General features: G+C 46.6%; 1 protein-coding gene across 3 annotated transcripts; it reads left to right on the forward strand.

Annotated features, from left to right (window-relative positions):
* The first annotated feature begins 1,020 nt into the window (after positions 1-1,020).
* Cdc7 (cell division cycle 7) lies at positions 1,021-20,137 on the forward strand. Of its 3 annotated transcripts, XM_050155860.1 has the most exons (12): positions 1,021-1,391; positions 1,908-2,089; positions 6,547-6,630; positions 6,864-6,999; positions 9,229-9,322; positions 9,407-9,549; positions 10,395-10,644; positions 11,193-11,288; positions 12,067-12,242; positions 13,061-13,143; positions 14,800-14,949; positions 18,834-20,137. In XM_050155860.1, the coding sequence occupies exons 2-12, from the start codon at positions 1,993-1,995 to the stop codon at positions 19,199-19,201; spliced, it is 1,677 nt and encodes a 558-aa protein (XP_050011817.1). In that variant the 5' UTR covers positions 1,021-1,391; positions 1,908-1,992; the 3' UTR covers positions 19,202-20,137. The 3 variants fall into 3 exon arrangements, with proteins under 3 accessions (XP_050011817.1, XP_050011816.1, XP_050011818.1); XM_050155859.1 differs by lacking the exon at positions 11,193-11,288 and having other exon boundaries at positions 1,272-1,391; XM_050155861.1 differs by lacking the exons at positions 1,021-1,391; positions 1,908-2,089 and having other exon boundaries at positions 6,586-6,630; positions 6,864-6,958.
* Positions 20,138-20,726: the final 589 nt, after the last annotated feature.

The following is a 20,726-nucleotide window of genomic DNA, read 5'->3' on the forward strand; positions in this document are numbered from 1 at the left end:
TTTTGGCCACAGGTTCGATCTTTTTCTTTTGTTTTGAGACAGGGTTTCTCTTTGTAACTTTGGAACCTGTCCTGGAACTCACTCTGTGAACCAGGCTGGCCTGCCTCTACCTCCAAAGTGCTGGGATTAAGGCACGTGCCAGCACTGCCAGGTGCCAAGGGATCTAAATCTGTGTCTTCAGTTTCCATGCAGCAATTGCTACCCGCTGGTCATTCCTCTGTAACTGTAAAACTTTCTTCCTTGATTTCTGACTCTTTTAATCTCTTAGGGCCACTCTTTCTCAGTCTCTCTCTGTCTCCTCCCTCCCTCCCTCCCTCCCTCCCTCCCTCCCTCCCTCCCTCCCTTCCTTCCGGTCTCTCTCTTTCCTCCACATGAAAACTGAGCAGCCAGAACTCAGTCATAAATATCTATAATATATGCTTAGATAATATCTTGCCCAACAGCTGTCCTTAGAGAGATGCGGAACTGGTCAAAGTCCTGAGAATAAGAGACTAAGGGATCAGCCTTAAAGGGGACGTCTGTATCAACACCCCTCTCCCCGACGAAGGGCCAGGGAACTAGGGGCTAGGCTGGTCTAGTGGAGGTGGGCGTCACCCGAGCACGCCAGAGCCAGGGGTGGTGAGGAGCGCTGTGGAATGCTCTCGTCTGGATAAGGCAAGGGGAGCTGCGGTTACCGGCACAAGAGCAGCCAAAACGCCAGCGTAGGTGGGTGGTTTCCGGGCCCGCCCCTGACCGAGCTCTCGGCAGTGGGTCGTGGCCAGGTCAGTTGGAATCACTGAGGATGCAACGGGTGGTAGGAATCCCAGGCATGTTCGACCCACGCCCACGCACGTAGGCACCTCACTGGTTATTTTAAAAAGATTCGAGATTGAGATGGCTTTTGACTGCCGTGTTCAGCGCCGCTATTAGCTCAACCCCTAAAAACTGGCTTGTCATGGCTAAATGAACCACATACACTGACGGGCACTGCCCACCTCTACTGTAAAAGCCACAACAAATCAGCAATTACACTTTTTGTTTTCAGTGGAGAAAAGTAAAACGGACTCAGCTAAGGGGCTTTTGGCCCGAGAAGTGCCAGTGTCTGGACGGCCACAGTGTGTGGCTGGGACAGAGCCAAGGACGGACCCTTGCCCGGCCTTCCTTCTCCAACCTCGATTTCTCCGTGGTTCGACGGAGCGGACGTCCCGGAGCGACCCCAGCCGACCCGCCCGGCCGGCCTTAGACCACACCTCTTCCGCCAGCGGCCCCCGGCGAGCCTTTGCAGCCGAGCGCTTCGGAGCGCGCACGACAATTCAAAGCAGCGCGGGAAAACTCGCGCAGGCGCATTGGTGCATTGCCTCGGTGGGCGCTCCTGGCGGCCGCGACCGTCCAAGTCCGGGCTCTCCTAAACCGTGAGTTTCTGACAGGCTGCTCCCAGCTCTGCACTGTGAGGGATCCGGGGCGAGTTCCCCTCTGACTTAGGTTTGGTCGCCCTGCGAGCATCCTTCCTTTGAGCTCCCGCGGCGGGAAAGGGTGCGTGCGCCTGCGCACTGAGCTCCCCGTTGGTGTGGGGGTGCTCGCCCTCCGCTCTCCCCTTCATTCATTCCGCTGCGGTCCGACCCGGCACTCGGTTGGCACCCGGTTAGAGCGGGGCCGTGGGCCAGCCTCCTGGCGAGCGCTCTGCTCCCGGGTCTTCTCGGGTCAAACCGCCGTTCCTCCCCCCCCCCCCAGCCCGCGGCGGGCGGGCGGGTGTCCAGGCCGGCCTGAGCCGGCTCCACCCCAGCCCGCAGGAGTCCCCGCTCATCCCACCCTCCAGGCTGGGAGGTGGACGGACGGTGTGTTTTTTTAATGTTAGTTCCGTTGAGGGCAGTTGGCGCGGTGTGCCTGGCCCAGGGTTCTCCTTTCTCACGGTGTTCTGTTTTTCACAGCTGCTGCTCTCCCCTGTGGCCATGTCTCCGTAGTTGGCATTTGGCATTCCAGTTGTGTGTGGTGGGAGCCTCACTGGGTGCTCAGATGGAGGAGCCGATGGCGTTTTCTGCTCTGCAGGGCTGTGACAGGAGCCCCTCTGATGACTCATTAAAAAAATATGAGCAGAATGTCAAACTTTCAGGTACGTGTTTAATGCCCCAGTTCAGACAATGCACGCCCAGCCTGCCCTCCTGCATTCCCTAATTCGTTGTACTGTAATTGAATTACAATCTCGGAAATACAAACAAACAAACAAAAATCCACAAACACCTGACTCACGAACTGAGTCGTTTGTTTATGTAGGATTTCACGTGTTGTTGCATAGATTCATAAAATCTAGACTTGGGATTGGGTTGTATTTTAAGAGGATTGGAATCCAACTTTGTCCTTTTAGATAACAAATATTTAGTCCAGACATTAAGTACTCTCTAGGGAAACGTGTTTGTTCGATGCCTAAACTGGCACTTCCCTTCCAGACCCGCCTTCCCTGGCTGGGAAAGCTTGGTGTAGAAATTGTCAGGGAAGGAATCTTAAGTATTCAGAAACAGAATTCACAGATAGAAATGAATGGAGTGATTTGTAGCTCGCCACTCAAGATGATGATTGAAAATATAGTATCTTACCAGCAAAAACGTGCCCCTTCAGCTGGCCTTGGGGGTCCACAGCCATAAGCTCAGGCGCTGGTGGAGGCCTGAGGATCAAGGGTTCAAGGCCAGCCCGTGCTACTTGACACCCAGTCTCAGGGCCACCCACAGAAGTAGTATGTCTTCATACACACTGTAGCTGCTGCCCATGTGGTCATGTTCATTTAACATGCATGTTTTTAAACAGGAGAGTCCAAAATGCAGCCATTGTCTTTGTCCTAAGGAGATTTAGACTTGTCCAAAAAGATACTAATTTTGACTTTTAATTTGTGGTATGCACTTCATTTGCTGTGGGGGCGTCCTGTTTATTGTGGAATAATCAAAGATAGAGGTCACTCTAGGTGGATTTCAGGCTCTGTCACAGCAGGGAGGACAGCCGTGCAAAGGTGTCTTTATTGATTGTTAACACAAGTTCCTCACACCAAAGCCCTGATCTAATCTTCATGTTTTCTGAAGGAAGCGTCACACACCCCTGCAGCTTATTCCTTACTGTGCACTGTGTACGGGACCAGTAAAGCAAGGTGTTCCGGGTGTGCCAGGAGGGTCTTGTGACCAGAGTCATGCCAAGACCGTAGAGCTCCTTCAGAAACACAGCTCTGTAGACAATAGCAAACAATCACTGCTTCCCACAGTGCCTTCTTCAAGGTCTAAGTAAAACATCCTTACAGTGGGTACGGGATACCCGCGTGCGTGCCATACAGTGGGTACGGGATACCCAAGTGCGTGCCTTACAGTGGGTACGGGATGCCCGCGTGCGTGCCTTACAGTGGGTACAGGATACCCAAGTGCGTGCCTTACAGTGGGTACGGGATGCCCGCGTGCGTGCCTTACAGTGGGTACGGGATACCCGCGTGCGTGCCTTACAGTGGGTACGGGATGCCCGCGTGCGTGCCTTACAGTGGGTACGGGATACCCGCGTGCATGCCCTATAGTGGGTACGGGATACCCAAGTGTGTGCCTTACAGTGGGTACGGGATGTCCGAGTGCATGCTTGCAGTGGGTACTGGATGTCCAAGTGCATGCTTGCAGTGGGTACTGGATGTCCGAGTGCATGCTTGCAGTGGGTACTGGATGTCCGAGTGCATGCTTGCAGTGGGTACTGGATGTCCGAGTGCATGCTTGCAGTGGTTGCAGGTATTACCTTGGTTTGCTCTCCTTTTATTTTAAATTTATTTCAGCTTGTATGAAACTACATGATCCCCTAAGTATAGGAAATTAAGTTAGTATACTCCATACTGTTGCTCTATGGTGAGACTGAGAACATGTCTAAGTGATGGATACTTAGTATATATTCATATATGCAGGCGCTTTTCTAGATGTTAGCGATAGATCAGAGATTGATGTTTCTCAAGCTCCTATAGCTGGTAGTGGCGGCATAGCCTTTCACGCACTTGGGATGCAGAGACTGGAGGATCTCTGAGTTTGAGGCCAGCTTTGTCTACATAATGCCCAAATGACACGAATACTATTAGAACCTTCTTATCCCAACTTTTATATTCTCCTGTAGATGATAAAGCACCAGCTGGTGATGCAGCCCAGCGGTAGAGCGCTGTGCTAGTGTGCACAAGGTTTGGTCCTCAGCATTCCAGTAACCATAGTGATGATGATGATGATATGTATGTAGGCCTATAGATAGGAAACTTAGATTATTCACAGAGATGAACTCTGCTCAAGACAGACCCTACTCTCCCCATCTCCAGGGTTGTGTTGAAATTGTGTGGAGTCTCCTCTGTCTGATGCAGCTTAAGTTGTTGCCTCCCTGAGGGGACGCTGTTGGCTCCTCTCGGACTCTGGTCTCTGACGCTTGTTCCTCTTCCCCTTCAATCTGTCTTCTCCTTGTCGTTTCTCTGCTTTGAACTCTGTAGCCTTGGCTTACGTTGTCTGCTTTGCCCTTTTCGGCTTTGCTGCTGCATTTAACTCTTCTTTCCTTTCTCAGTGTCTCTGCATACATAGTTCTGTCTTCTTAAAATGTCCTTTCATTTCCCACACTAGCACACAATCCGTCTAGGCCGGGCAGTGGCAGCGCACGCATTTAATCCCAGCACTGGGGAGGCAGAGGCAGGTGGATCCCTGAGTTCCAGGACAGCCACGGCTACAGAGAAACCCTGTCTTAGGAAAAGAACAACAAAAAAGAGTCTGTCTCTTCTACTAGACTAAAATTCCTGGAGAAGCTCAGTTGCTTGAATTTGTTCATTTTAAGAGTATACATGTTGCCGAACATTTTTAAAGGTAGTGATTGTAAATTAGTGTAAGCGTCATGGTGCCTCCCTGATACTGAGCAAAGGATGTAACCTCTCTGCCTTGATTTCTGAATCTAATTTAGACAGGGTCTCTCTCTGTGCACACCCTAGCTAGCTGTGTCAAACTTCCTGTGTAGAACAGGCTGCTGGGAACTCATGCAGGGAGATGCCTGCCTCTGCCTCCTGAGTGAGGGGACTAAAGTTGTGTGCCGCTGTGCCTGGCAAGATAGTGTGCCAACGTCACGGTGCCGTTAGGAAAATCTGAGGGCCAAGCAGTGGCATGTGCCTGGAGTCCCAGCATTCAGGAAGAAAGGATTGCAAGCTTGGGACCAGCCTGAGCTGTAGTGAGGCTCCATCAGAAATCAGGTGATGTGTGCACTACCTAGTGAGCCCTGAGCTCTGGCCACACCCCTGCAGGGAGAAGAACCACCAGAGAAAGTGATGCATGAGAAAGCACTTTGAAGATACCATACACTTTGAGTATAATTTTGAGAAACTAGCTCGTGCTCATTTGACGATTCTTATGGGGTTCTTTTTGTGTCAATGGTTTACTAGATTTTATGTTACTGCTTCCACTTTATACTTTTGTGTTTAGTTAAAATTAGCCATTTTCTGGGGTCAAAGACAGAGAATGCTGTTAAGTTTGGGGACACATTAAATGAGTTTCTCCCTGCCTCATACTAGAGGACCTTAGAAGGCCGTCTGTCTAAGAATGGACTGACCAATCTGTGCATGACACTTTGACAGCCTGGGAGATTTTGGGTCTTGGTGAAGGAAATTGTTTTCAAGACTATTGCGTTGTGCCCTTAGTGTGCCACCTAGTGATCACAGCACGCATTGCATGTTTGTTTGTATTTTATTTCATATATTTTGGGTGTTTGAGACAGTCTGGCCTCAAATTCACTACGTGTTTGAGGCTGGCCTTGAACTCCTGACCCTCACATTTCCACGTCCCAGGCTCTGGAAGTATCAGCACGTATTATCACACCCTCTCCTGGGGCTCCAGTGCTCTTCCTGCCTTAGGGTCCTGAGGAGCTAGATCTGTTGCGTGGGTCTCTTTGCTTTAAACTTGGCATTTTCATCTTAAAGGCCAGCTATGTACTGGCTGTGTATCTCTTAGTCTGTAGAAATTCACCATGTTTGCTTTTGAGGCTGTCTTTTTTATTTTCCTGCTGGTAACTTGTAGCTTGCAACTTTTTAGCAACTCTATGGGATTTTAATGTTTATCATTTTGTGGTTAATTACTTGCTTTAAAATGTATTTCATTGATTTATCTTTTTTGGTTTTTCGAGACATGGTTTCTCTGTGTAACTGTCCTGGAACTTACTCTGCTGGCCATGCTGGCCTCGAACTCAGAGATCCGCCTGTCTCTGCTGCCCAAGTGCTGGGATTAAAGGCGTGCACCACCACACCCGACTTGATTTCTCTTTCACCTAAGGAGTTGTAGAAGCTGAGCAGTGACGGCAAATTCCTGTAATGGTACTTGAGAGTCAGAGGGGAGATTCACAGACCCTGTCCAAGCCTGGTGGCAGTGGTGGTGCACACCTTTTATCCCAGCTCTCCTTGAGTTCAAGGCCAGCCTGGTCTACAGAGTGACTTCCAGGACGTCTGGGGGTGGGGGTGTGCTTGACCCTGTCCCAAACCAAAAGGAACAACAACAAAACCCTTAAATACCTCTCATTGATTCTAACTATAAATTCTTACTTCCCTCATAGGCATTAAAAGAGATATTGAGAAGCTTTGTGAAGCTGTTCCACAGCTTGTCAGTCTGTTCAAAATCAAGGACAAAATCGGAGAAGGTAATTTAAGGGTATATTTTATATTGTGAAACTGTTGAAATCATGATAATGTTAGTAGCTATGGTGACAGATTTTTTCCCTCTTGGAAAGAATGAAAGTAATAAATATTAAGGGTAAAACAGACAGTCATAACTTGGTCTTTTATCCCATTGAGACATTTATTAATCTTATAGCATTGTTTACCTTAACATTTTTAAAGCCTAATAGTGAAAAATCTGCTGAATTGCTTCTAGGCACCTTCAGCTCTGTTTATTTGGCCACGGCACAGTTGCAAGTAGGACACGAAGAGAAAATTGCGCTGAAACACTTAATCCCAACAAGCCATCCTGTAAGAATTGCCGCAGAGCTTCAGTGTCTGACCGTTGCGGGGTAGGCGACTGGCAGGCGTTTCACGGAACTGGCTGTGGTTTGCAGGAATGATGAGATTGTGCCTGAAGTTCCCGCCACCTCTTTGCTCTTGGCTAGTGCTTTGCCCACACCTGGCATGGTTAAATTTCCATTAATCCTTTTAGAGGGGATTTCTCCTGAGCTCCAGCATGGCTTCCTGTTTTTACCCCGTATCTCTTTGTAACCTTCCTTCCTGGCAAATACTGGCTTTGGCTTATGGTCCGCGCTTGTTCTTAGTGGGAAGAACTGTCTCCCTCTCCAGGACTGATAGCCTTTCCTCCTGTTGTTTCCTGTCTTTCCTCTCGGCGACTAGACTCAGCTCGGTTAGTCCTGTCGACACATGGATGTGCTGACCAGTGTCCACTCGCTCTGAGTTGTCCTTCGTCATCAGGTTGCTCTGCTGCCCCTTAGCTCTCCTTAACGGCCAGTTTCTCAGAAGTTATTTACACGCACCATTTCTGACTACACGCTTGTGCCTACACGCTTGTGCCTACACGCTTCTGCCTACACGCTTGTGACTACACTCTTGTGACTACACACTTGTGCCTACATGCTTCTGCCTACACACTTGTGACTACACACGTGACTGTACACTTCTGACTACACACTCAGTTGCTCTCTTTGTTGAACATAATTGACTTTTTTAACAGACACAAAATAATTGCACATTTATAGAGCATGATATAATAATTTTATATAAGCAAAAGCAGGTGTAGTAATAATTCTGTCTCTTTAAATGTTTATCTTGTTTTGTATTTCAGACCTCAGATGAAATGTATAAATAAATTGCTCTGAACTATAGTCACCCTACTGTGCAGCAGAACACCAGGCCTTATTGCTGGCAGCCAGATGTGTTTTGATAACCATTATCACTAACCTTGAACCTCTAGTGATCCTGTTTTGCTTTCTACTCTGTGAGATCCACTTTATCGGCTTCCATGTATGATGTATTAATTTGTCTGTGTATTGGATGTGCGCATACACCCCTAAAGTTTAATCTGTCTTGCCTAGCCAGAAAATAACCAGTCCAGCAATTGTTCTCCTCTGCCTGTGTGTAAAAGATGCTACATCTGCCTGCTCAGTTGTTCAAGCCAGACACGTAGATACCACCCTCAGCGTCTTCATTTTACTCCTGAACTGGCATTGCCCAGGTCGGGCGATGCCTATAATCTCAGCAGTGCTAAGGCAGAAGGATCTCTGTGAGGTTTTAGACCAGACTGAACTATAACGTGAGAACCTGAGCTAAAAAAGGTGTCTTTTCTGCCAGTGCGTTCTCAGTCCCTTGCTTGGCTTCTCACTGGGAAGGTGTGGTTTTAATGCCTTGTTGACTGGGTTTTAGATGCTTCCCTCTCTGCTGTTCCTAATTTACTGCTAACTACTGATAACTTCCCTCTAACGTCCCCTTCTAGCTCAGAGAGTAGGAGTATCTACTCCAGGGGAAACTGCCTGGGTTCAACCAGACCTCCACGATTTAAGTCCTTTCGTGACTTTGGGGACGTTCTCCTTTGCCTTGTTCCCTCATTTGTGGGAACCTTTTTCATGAGGTGTTGGCAGACTGAAGTTTGGGGTTTTATTTTAACTGAAGAACTTTTCATACGATATATTCTCATCATGGTTTCCCATCCACCCAGTTCCACACCCTTTCTCTGTATGGAAAGTGAACAAACAGGCAAACAGAGAGCAGACTGAGGCCAGGTGCGGTGGTGCGCACCTTCTCTCTTAGGAGCTGGGAGGCAGGAAGATCTCTGATGGATGAAATGAAAGAGAAAAGAGAAACACACACACCCAAACAAAACCCATAAAAACACAAGGTCAGAAACCACAATGTATAGACAAAATACTAGTAAGACATTAAAAATAAAATAAAAGCCAATAATAAAAATAGAAGGACACTGTTTCCTTGGAGACCCCTCTGGCTCTTACATTCGTTCTGACCCCTCTTATCTGCCTTGTTGTCTGCCCATGTCCTCACTTAAAACTCGGGATTTCTCATCTTTGGATTGTCATAGTAACCTTATAACTGGTGCTATTTTTGTTTGAAAAATTTACCTTTTATATGTCAGTTAAATGGTTATATTCCCTAATGTGATTTTGTTGCATATTCTAGTAGTAAGTACATGTATGTTGCTGAACTAATTCAGTTTTTAAGGGATAAAGCTGCAGTGCTCTGACCTTCCCTCTAAAGTGCATTGTGTGTTCATTTCCCACCAGGGGGCAGGACAACGTCATGGGAGTTAAGTACTGCTTCAGGAAGGATGACCACGTGGTCATTGCCATGCCCTATCTGGAACATGAGTCGTTTCTGGTAGGTCTCAATAGTTTTATAGCTTTGCTTAGCTAAATGTTTAGCTGAAGTAGTTTTGTGACTTAGTTCATAACTCTATTTTAGGACATTTTGAATTCTCTTTCCTTTGAAGAAGTGCGGGAATATATGTTTAATCTCTTCATTGCTTTGAAACGGATTCATCAGTTTGGTATTGTTCACCGTGATGTGAAGCCCAGCAACTTTTTATATAATAGACGCCTGAAAAAGTAAGTAGGAAATCCCAGAAAACATGAGAGTTGAATTTGCACTGTAGAGTTCATCTCTTAGACATACAATATAAATAACCACGGTGCTCACGATGTCTCTTAGATAGACATATAATATAAACAGCCACGGTGCTCACGTTGTTTCTGTTCAAGTTTTTATTGTGACTGGGGAGAGGAGATGCAACGAGAAAAATAAAATTATCTTCATAACACATGGACATCATGAGATACGCACTTAGATGAGACAAACTTAGAATCTACTCCCTTTTGACCTTAGAGCCCTTTTAACCCCAAAGCTGTTATGTGCATTTTGATTAAATATGGAAGAGATGTTACAAGCTGAAAATAGTATTTATGCTGTATATCATACTTAGTATGATCAGGAAACTAAGACCAATTCTGTAGCCTGTGTTTTTCTGTAATTTCTTTGTACTTGTTTCAGTGGAAGTTGCCCACTGTAAGCCCCTCCCACCTCCCACTCCTAAATAGCCACGGGTGTCGCCTTCCTCTCCTCTGCCTTGTCTCCGCACGGCCAGAAGCAGAGAGAGGTGCTTAACTGACTGGTCGCTTAAAGGATTCATCCTTTCTGATACTCAGATCCCCTGGAACTGCAATTACAGAGTGTTTTAGTGGTCGTATGGGTACAGGAAATTGAATCTGGGTCCTTTGGAAGAGCAGGCAGTATTCCTAACTGCTGAGCCATCTCTTAGCCACCCCCCCATCATAAATTCTTACCGTTCTGGAGTGAATTGCAGTTTCTGATATGGTTTGGATGGATGTTATTAAGGTTACTAAGGTTATTAAATTGCTATAGTAAGGTGATAATACTGAACTCTGCTTCTTAGGTATGCCTTGGTGGACTTTGGTTTGGCCCAAGGAACCCATGACACAAAAATTGAGCTTCTCAAGTTTGTCCAGTCCGAGGCCCAGCAGGAAGGTTGTTCACGAAACAAGTACCACGGAGTCACTGGACACAAGGGATCACTGAGTCGCCCAGCACCTAAAAATGTGGATCAGCAATGTGCCCCAAAAACGTCCGTCAAAAGATCCTACGCAAACACACAGATTCACATTAAGCCAGGAAAAGACGGAAAGGTTCTGCCTTTTACATTTCCAAATACGAACATTTAGGCGTGTTCTCCATCAGCCATCAGAGGGGGATAGAAGGCTAGGCCTTTCAAGGTCACATGTTTCAGTTGTCACTAGAGTTGTTACTCCATTCAGGCTAAAGGTTCCTGCTCTATCTATCAGCCTGCAGTCTCTGCAGTTATAGAGTGCATTATATAATAAAATGGGGGGGGGTTCCCCTGTGTGTTACAAAATGTAGATGTCCTCCTTTTTAAAAAGCATTAAGGGGGAAAATGTCAAGTGTCTGTCTCCATTTTAGCTGCTCAGGAACGTGAAGCATCTGTGCAAGTGGCTTTAGAGACTTCGGTGGTGGTGGTGGGGGACTGTGTGTGTGTGTGTGTGTGTGTGTGTGTGTGTGTGTACTGGTGACATGGTGTGGGTGTTACAAGTTGCCTAGCTGTTTCTCCTTCATATCTTGAGTGCAGCTGTCTTGTTCTGAAACTCGAGCAGAGTACCGCTGGCAGAAAGTGTTACAGATGTAATCCTTGTTTTCCCTGTTTCCCTTGGTATTGTAGGAGGGATCTGTAGGCCTTTCTGTCCAGCGCTCTGTTTTTGGAGAAAGAAATTTCAATATACACAGCTCCATTTCACATGAGAGCCCTGCAGAGAAAGTAAGTAATGTAGCTTTGCAGCCCAACTGTCCGCCGAGCTCAGGGAATCCACCGGGGTTAGCGCTAGAGCAGGCGCTAGAGTTTGGCTTTGGCAGACTTTTGATTAAAGATCAAAAGTCGATCTTTAATTTTTTTCTGAAGTTTTTTGATGGAGTTTTTAATTCTGGTTAGCTGTTGCTGTTCTTTGTCTAGAGGAACATTCAGAACAGGATAGACTCCACCTGAGCTCACAGCACCTCAGTCCCCACACAGTAGGTTAAATAGACCTGTAATGTGCCTTCAGGATAGGTGATGTTAAAGTGACTTAGGGACTCTGGCAGCAAGCGCTCGGGCAACAGATGGACGCAGTGTAACTGCGTGTTACAGTTGTGAAGTGGAGTCAGACCTCGGTAGTTAGCAACTGTAGGTGCTGTTAGGTGCTTCTCTAGTGTGTCAGGACATGTTCTAATACAGCGTCACTCTGCCACGCTAACTAGTGAGTCTTAATGTTAGTAGACAGAAAGCCAAACTCTGTTTTTGAGGCAGGACTTTACTACCCAGCCTAGGCTGGCATCGAACTTGGAATCCTGCCTCAGCCTCCCTAGTTCAGCTATTACTAACATATAGGACCCTGCCCAGCGGCCTTAACGCATTTTAGTAGATAGCTGCTGATTGCAGTCTGTAGCTCCTTCAGCAGTTTTGAGTGAAGTCCATGCCTCTGATAATGCTTTTTACCGTGCCAGCATTTGAAAGTGTCTGTTAAATACCACAAAAATAGAAAATACAACCTTTTTTGTAGCTCATAAAGCAATCAAAGACTGTGGACGTAATCTCAAGAAAGCTAGCAACAAAAAAGGCAGCCGTTTCTACCAAAGCTGTGACTAGTGGGGTGAGGAAAACTGCCAGTTCCTGCCCGGCCGTGCCGACCTGCGACTGTTACGGAACAGACAGAGTGTGCAGCATTTGCCTGGCAAGGTGAGCCAGACACGCTTAGACTGGGAAGGACTGGTGGGATCTTGGTTTAGTGGGTGCAGGGAGTAAACATGGGCCCCGTACACAGCCGCACGCTGGTAAATTACGGTTGTCGCGTATTCGTGTGATGAGAACTCTTTCACACGCGGCTACGGGTGGGTGGGGAGGCGCTTGGAGACATGTTCGCAGAAGTCACTCTTTCTGTTGACTTTGCTGCTCCTGCCTGTTGAGTGACCAGAACCTAATAAGGCCTTGCAGGCTTCTCTGTCTGGAAAGTTTTTCCTTTAGGCTTGGTTTTTATAGGTTCTTCCCGATGAGCTCAAATCTACATGTGACTGAGTATATCAGTAACTCAAGGTCCCCCAACCAAACGGTTTTTATATGAATTCCTGTTGTATTCTGTTTTTCTATCACACTTTTTATTGCCTATCGTCTGTTTTTATACTTGAAAACTGTGTTGAAATCCATCTGGGCTAGCGCCAGTGTGTGGGGGTTGGCAGAGGAGAATGAAAGTCAGTTGAGAATGTTTATCACAGGGAGTGTTCGGTGCTTATGAGAATTGTATTTCTGCTGACACCAGGGCAGAATTCATGTGAACTAATTTGGTAGCTTATATAGTGGTATATTATTTGTGTTTTAATAAATAAAGCTTGTCCTGGAGCTCTTATCTCAGTAGACCAGGCTGTCCTGGAGCTCTGTCTGTCTGTGTAGACCAGGCTAGATTCTGTCTCTCAAGCTAGGATGGATTAAGGCATGTATCCCCCATGCCCCACTAATAGCTCAATTTTAACGTAACTAGGTGTCTTCTTTTTCCTTACAAGGCGGCAGCAGGTTGCCCCTCGGGCAGGCACACCAGGATTCAGGGCACCGGAGGTCCTGACCAAGTGTCCTAACCAAACTACAGGTGTGTATCTTGAGGTGCGGAGTCATCCAGAGCGCTCATCCTCATGCCTGAGGTTGAGGTCCTGGCAGCTGCAGCAGCTCCTCTTTCCTAAGGATGCCTGGGGGGGGGGGGGGGGGGGGGGGGTGCTGTCCAGTGTTCCTGTTAGCGTCAGGGCTGCAGCACTTTCCCATTCTCTTCCACCTCAAATTTCTGCACAATGCTTTCTGTGGCACGGACACATTTTTTTAGTATTTTGTTACCATGAAAATAATGCAATAACAGTTAACAGACTTTGACAAGGAGAAAAGATTTCTAGAATCCAGGAAGTCGTAGAGCCTTGAAGACCCTGTCAGAAGTGCAGGAGCCTCCTTTTGTGGAGGTGGGGCCTGGAGACGCCATGTTAGATGGATGAGATGATGCCCACTGCTCACGTGGATCATGGGCCTCGAAGAAGTCGTTCGTTATGAACCTGTCCTGGGACACTAGTGGCGTGTAAATGCGCACGATGGCCTCGTTACATTCCAGTTAGGACGCGTGGTCACAAGACACCGAGGGCATGTGGGGGGGGGGCTCGAGAAGATGACTGCGGAGGAAATACTGTAGAGTTGGAGACTGCAGAAAGAGCACAGTCCGCAGTAGAGGAAGCTGGGAGTCTAGTGCTGCTTGGTGTAAAATAGAAATGAAGACATGATTGGAGGTACACGGGAAAGACACGCTGGCGCTTGTTAAACCTTGGACTGTGGGCCATAGACGCCATCAAGGACAGACAGTGGGGATTGCATTGTAGGAGCCTGCAGAAGGAATAGCTTGAGTGTCCTACAGAGGTCCAGCTGAGCGGAGGGGTAACGGTGGAGGCGGGGGATTGACAAGCACAGCTAGTAGGTGTTGGTTGGGGTATCGGAGGGAAACGGCATCCAGTGTGTTTATATTGCTAGCCTGAGGGGTGTGGGCATGTCCAGAAACAAGACTGAGAATGAAGGAGAGAAAGATGTAACTGACTGAGCCGTAGCCGGGTTGAGATTCATGGCACGTCCAAATAGAATGTCCTGCAGAGTAAGAGTCCTAAGCTCAGGGCAGGAGCTGGGATGGAGTCACGGTTGAGCATCAGGATATAAATGGTGGCTATAGCTGTACTGTGGTGGAGCTGGGAAATATGCAGGGAAGAGATTGGAATTCTGAGGAACCTCAGCACAGGGTGAAGGAGCAGACATTGGTGAGCGGCCGGGGACAGCGACAAGGAGGCTCGAGTCAGGCTGGCTGTGTTTTTCTCCTGGTCCTGGGGCTCAGACCCAGGGTTGCACTGCGCTGGTGTTAATGCCCAGTGTCTCACTAGAGGAGAACCCCTCACTACCATGGTGCATTCCTGAAGAGCATCCAGGTTTCTGCCCATGTAGCTGTTGTTGAATTTCCTCTGATTATATTGTGATGTACATTTACTCACAGTGATGAAATGTTTCTAATCCCAGTGTGTTGAAGAGAGAAAAGTACTTTGCAGAAGTGTTGAACTGGAGCTGTGGTCATACATTAAAGTTTCTCCTCAGAAACTTAGGTAGCCATTCCAGAGCTATTTGGTGGGACTCTGTTGATGTCAGCTCACAGGAAAGGTCCGCAGCCCCCAGTCAGATGGCCGCACGCTCACAGTGGAGGCTGGGTTCTAATGTTGGTTTCCTGTCACAGCGATCGACATGTGGTCAGCAGGTGTCATCCTGCTCTCCCTGCTCAGTGGGCGGTACCCGTTCTACAAGGCCAGCGACGACTTAACTGCTCTGGCTCAGATCATGACAGTCCGAGGGTCCAGGGAAACTGTCCAGGCTGCTAAAGCTTTCGGTGAGTTTCATGTCCTAGAGCAACACAGATGCTTTTAATGATCGCCTATAAATTGCTAAATAAATTCTTACAAAATTCTTGCAAATATCTTTCTTGGTATTCGTAGTCATTGACTCCTAGGAAATTGTCACTTGTGTGAAAACGGTTATTTACAACATGAAACCATTTGCTGGATCACAGAGCACTAATGGCTCTGGTACCGGAAGCTGTCTGCGTTTCTTTGTCAGCCAGCTAGAAGTCAGCGTTGTAATCTTAACTCTTTGGTGGTAATTTGACTTTTATTATATAAATGTTTTTAATACTAAAATTTAATGTGTTGTTTATTAAGCGTCAGGTTCTTGGTGCGGAAGGAAGGACCGCCCTAGGGAAGGTAATGGGAATGTGTAGTTTCCTGGGGTCAGGGAGGCAGAGAGGTAAGACTACCCGACCTTCGCTTACGGCACATTGTCACACATACGTGTAATTTCTTTACTTTTTGAGGCAGGGTCTCTTATACTTATGGCTGGCCTGGCCTACATACCAGGCCAGCGTGGAACTCACAGGTCCTCCTGCCAGTGCCTCCTGAGGGCTTGTGTTACAGATGTGTGATAGCACTATAAGTTCAGACTGAGAAGATGCGTCCCACAGGGTCCTGAGAATGACCTCAGCCTTGCTCTAGTGGCCCAGACTCAGATCCCACCGTGTGTCTCTTCTCCAAGCAGTAGTACAACTGCTGCTCCAGAGCAACTAAGCTGCTGTGTGCCCAGCCCCAGGACCAGGGGATCGTAGACAGAAATACATGTCAGAATTGACTGACAAACTTTAAGAACTACATACTTTTGCCCCCACCCTGCCTACATGGAAAATACAATTTAGAAAAATGGAATACTTATTAGGACTCCATCACAGAGACTAGCACATGCTTACATGGTAGGAGTGACATCTGCCCTGAAATTAGGACTCTCACAGAGGCTAGAACGTGCTCACAATTGTTCTCAACTGCGTGAAACTTTCCACCTCCCATTAAACAGCTTTAAAAGAAGGCTGGGGGTCTGCAGCCTGTCAGCCAGTACCAAAACATTTTGTTGAAAAGCTTGAATTTCCCTCATTGATAGTTATTATAATGAGGGCCAGGAATGGAATTCCTTCAGTCAGATCTTATAAGCCTGAGCTGGGCGCTAAAGACTCGGTGCCCAGAAACACGCTGCTTCATGGCGGAGCCTGTCCCATTGTAGGTGGCGGTAGTGAATAGGTTCAAAGAAAACTGAACAGAAACAAATGCCTGGCACAGCATATCCTGGCTGAATGTGTTCGTTGGGGTGTTTCCCTCAGTTCTTTATTTAAATGTACTCTTGGTCACGTGCTAACATTTGTGTGCATACACAGCCCAGGATGCCATGTATTTGGCTTTTTTGGCTCTTTTGAGGGGACCCCCCACCCGGCTCCCAAATAAATCACATAGGGAGGCTGATTCTTACCTAGCCCGGCCTTAGACTAACTGGTTTCTAGCCAGCTTTTCTTTTTTTTTTTTTTTTTTTTTTTTTTTTTTTTTTTTTTTTTTTTTTTTTTTTTTTTTTTTTTTTTTTTTTTTTTTTTTTTTTTAGATTTATTTATTTATTATGTATACAACATCCCTTTCATGTATGTTTGTATGCCAGAAGAGGGCACCAGATCTCATTATAGATGGCTGTGAGCCACCATGTGGTTGCTGGGAATTGAACTCAGGACCTCGGGAAGAACAGTCAGTGCTCTTAACCTCTGAGCCATCTCTCCAGCCCCTAGCCAGCTTTTCTTAACTTGACTTATCCCATCTCCTTTTTGCCTCTGGACTTTCTCCTTTTCTTACTTCTGTGAGTCTTACTTTCACTCTGACTCCATGGCCCCTGTGTGGGGTGCCTAGTACTGATGTCCTCCCCTCCTCCGACCCTTTTCTCCCATATTTATCATATGTGTGCTCTCTGCTCCCAGCCCGTTGGCCGTTCAGCTCTTTATTACCCTCAGGTATTTTAGACAGGCAAAGTAATAGCTTCACAGAGTTAAATAAATCAACACAAAGAAAAGAAACAAACCTTAAAACAATATTCCCTGGCACTAGAACATGCTGGACTTTATCTTATGTCAGAGCAAGCTAATAAATTAGGAATAAAACTGTATGGCTTGCTTCCTCTGGTCGAATTTCCTGTCAAAAGTAGAAGTGAGGGGGGCTGGAGAGATGGCTCAGAGGTTAAGAGCATTGCCTGCTCTTCCAAAGGTCCCGAGTTCAATTCCCAGCAACCACATGGTGGCTCACAACCATCTGTAATGGGGTCTGGTGCCCTCTTCTGGCCTGCAGACATACACACAGACAGAATATTGTATACATAATAAATAAATAAATATTTAAAAAAAAAAAGTAGAAGTGAGTTTTAAAAGTAACAGTGGGCTCACATGTTATACCCTCACAAGCTTAGTCTGTTCACTCGCTTCCTTGGCTTTCTCCATTCCTCACCCCATCCTCTTTCCTGTCCAGTAATTATATTAGAATATGTAAAGGAGGCTTTCTACTACCAAGATTGCTTTGTTGGCAGGCTGTTTGCTCCATCAAGGGGCCTGTGTGTGCGTCTCACTGTTTACAGCTGCATTTCTGTCTGATATGGAAGTATACAGTTGACGATGACCTGTTCTGTCCTTACTTTTGCCCATTCTGGCAACAGACTGGTGGCAGGTTATTTTACAGGCATTTACATTTTTAAATGTGTGTGTGTGTGTGTGCGCGCGCGCCCATGTGCTTGCGCTTGCACTTGTGAAGGCCTGAAGTTGACGCAGGAGCCCTCCTCTTGCTCTCTTTACTCACGGAGACACAGATTGATGATACGGCTATTCTTACAAGCTAGTTTGCCCTGAGAGGTCTCCCGTCTCTGCCTACTAAGCACTAGAATTAAAGGTGTGCCATCACACTTACTAGGCATTTGGGTGGATTGTGGGAACGAGAACCTGAGTCCTCACACTGAACGCAGCAAGTGCTGTATCCACTGATTACCTCCCCGCCTGACCCTTATAGTTTTGAAAAAACTGAGATGTGGTTTGTTCATGAGCATACCTGGGGTGGGTACCAGGCACTGTTTATTGTGAGCTGAAGTCCTAGTCCAAGAAAACGTTTGCTAGAGATGGTAGAGTGGAGAGGGCGCGGCTACTGTTTAGGACAGGTTCATCTAGACCAGCACAGCAGACATTGACAGTGTCTCGTGTGCACCAGGAATGCATAGGTTTGAGGAGATCCAAACATCTGAATCTTGAAGGAGCTCAAAGTCTGTAGGTGAGACAGACATGTTTCATTCGTTACCATAGTAACAACCCTCCACAGATTAACAGAAGCTTAACAAGGCCCTTTCTGAATACAGACCTCACACATATGATTCTTGAGCTAAGCCCAAGTGTGTTTACCAGAACATCCTAACTTACCTGTGGTATGCGGAGAAGTTGGCAGTCAGCTCAGGAAATCCCTGCTTTCTGTTTTCTGTTCCCTACTTTGTAACCTGGCTTTCAGCTGTGAACGTTGAATACATTTGTGAGGCACATGACTGGTCTTACATGTTTCTCATAAGTTGCTGTACCACGAGTTCTAATAGGTCTTATTAAAAGCCCAGAGTCAAATATTGGGGGGGGGGGGAATGCTGAGGGATCAGAGAAGTGAAGAAGCAAAACCAACCTGACCTACTCAACTTCCCAGCCAAAAGAAGACCGAGTTCTTGTCTCCCCCACCCCATCACTTCCTCTCTACCCAGCCATGTAACTCCCTGTCTGTGCAGACAGGGTGAGCTAGTGGCGAGCTCCACCTGCTGATCTTGAGGCAAGCTTTATTTGTACAAACAAGATATCACCATGAGTTGCTTCTGATAAATTCAGGTAATTGTTTTTTCTTTTAGGCAAATCAATTTTGTGTAGCAAAGAAGTTCCGGCACAAGACCTGAGAAAACTCTGTGAGAGTCTAAGGGGTCTGGACCCTGACACCCCCAAGTTAGCAGCTGGTCCACCAGGGTGTGCTTCTCCAGAGAACACGTCTTCCCCTGTACAAATACCTCCACCACAGCACTCGAAGGATTCCGTGTATCGAGGGGACAATGGTGGCTGTGAGACTCATCCCATGGAGTGTACTACGAACTCGGAAGGCTGGGACGCAGTGCCTGATGAGGCCTATGATCTGCTCGATAAACTTCTGGATCTAAACCCAGCTTCACGAATAACAGCAGAAGCAGCCTTATTGCATCCGTTCTTTAAAGATATGCGCTCCTGATACCGTTTCTCCGTTCACTGTCTGCTGTGTCTTCTGAGGTGGGGCAGCTAACCACAGGTTCTTGTTTGCATCCAAGTCCAGGGAGGATGAATAACTTATTTTAAAATTACAGTATTTGCTCTGATGTCAGACTGCAAACAGATGTCCTTGCGTGACCTTTGAGTTAAACCACCAAGTAGAGTCCGATCTTTAGTTCCCTGGTTTTCTCTGCTTCTAGAGCAGCCTTAGTCTGATTCACGGGTTCAAGGAACAGGTCATAAAATTCACAGGTATGACAGGGCCTAAATGAATGAAAAAGATTGCTTCCAGATCTGTGCGGTCTACGCTGTGTACATGGGGTGTATAGGAGAGATAGAGATCTTTCCTGTAGGTGTGCATATAAACACAGGTAGTTACTGCAGAGATGTAGGGAGGTTACACAGTGCTGCTGCAGTCTGGTGCTTTACCGAGTGTAGCCCATGTTTATATTGACAGCCTAATGATGTGCGTGTTGTTGATAAGGCGGAAATGCTTTTTTTCCTCTTAGAACCATTTTTTCCACACTGTCTTAGTTTATTATTTAATTAGGTATCTGCCACAAGGAAAGGTGAGTGTATAGCTGGGAACATTGTGGGGGTTTTGTCTGCTGCGAGCATCCAGATTTCTGTGTTTCTGTTCTAAGTTGACCTTGCTCAGAGAGGAAGTCTCAGGTGGATTGGGAAGAAGGATAATGAAGTAAACAAAGCAGCTAAGGACTTGCACAGCAATTTGTGCATTTTTTACGTTACAAACTGCTCTGGCTTCCCAGGGGTCTGAAGGGTAGACTTGCTGAGGAGTCCCCTTGGATAACGACAGGTTCTAGGGACCTGTCACTCAGAAAACTCATCCTGTTTTGAGCACCGATCAGCATGTATATACATTTTGTCTTGTGTGTATTTTTTTAAAAATGTGAATGTTTTGGGAATATGTATTTAATAATAAACATTTCCTTTTAAATATTTATGTCAGACTGCTCCTTTAAAGAATGGTAACTTAACTAGGCATATGTGCTAAGTGTCTACAGTCTATCCAGGTTACTTGAGCCAGACATATGTGGTGTGTGCTGTAGTCTGTCCAGGTAACTTGAGCGGGACGCATGTGGTGTGTGCTATAGTCTTCCCAGGTTGCTTGGGCCATGGAGAGAGTCAAAGAAGAATAGGGAGGAGGGGAGATAAAAAGGAACAGCTTTTACATTTTTATTTTCTCAGCCAGATATAGTGGTACCCACCTTTAATCCCAGCACTCAGCAGGCAAAGGCAGACAGATCTCTAAGTTCAAAGCCAGCCTCATCTGGATAATGAATTCCAGGCTATCAATGACTGTATAGTGAGACCTTGTGAAGAAGGACACTTAAAAGAAATCCCACACTAGCTCAGAATTGAGTATAATAGAGGGTTATATGTTTAGGGGAAGACTCACAGATTACAATCTTCTGCTGGGATGGGGAACAGTAATGAATACCAGAGCCGGAAAAGAGGCCAGACATACATTTTACATCGGCATATAT

The sequence above is a fragment of the Alexandromys fortis genome, unplaced genomic scaffold (assembly GCF_014885135.2).
Source record: "Alexandromys fortis isolate MF-2015 unplaced genomic scaffold, M_Fortis_MF-2015_v1.1 scaffold_87, whole genome shotgun sequence".
Classification (NCBI taxonomy): Eukaryota; Metazoa; Chordata; class Mammalia; order Rodentia; family Cricetidae; genus Alexandromys; species Alexandromys fortis.

Coding starts and splice junctions, on each gene's coding strand:
- Cdc7 (XM_050155860.1), top strand. CDS start 1,993: ATGGAGGAGCCGATGGCGTTTTCTGCTCTGCAGGGCTGTGACAGGAGC. Junction 2,090..6,546: donor GCAGAATGTCAAACTTTCAG/GTACGTGTTTAA, acceptor CTTCCCTCATAG/GCATTAAAAGAGATATTGAG. Junction 14,950..18,833: donor CCAGGCTGCTAAAGCTTTCG/GTGAGTTTCATG, acceptor TTTTTCTTTTAG/GCAAATCAATTTTGTGTAGC.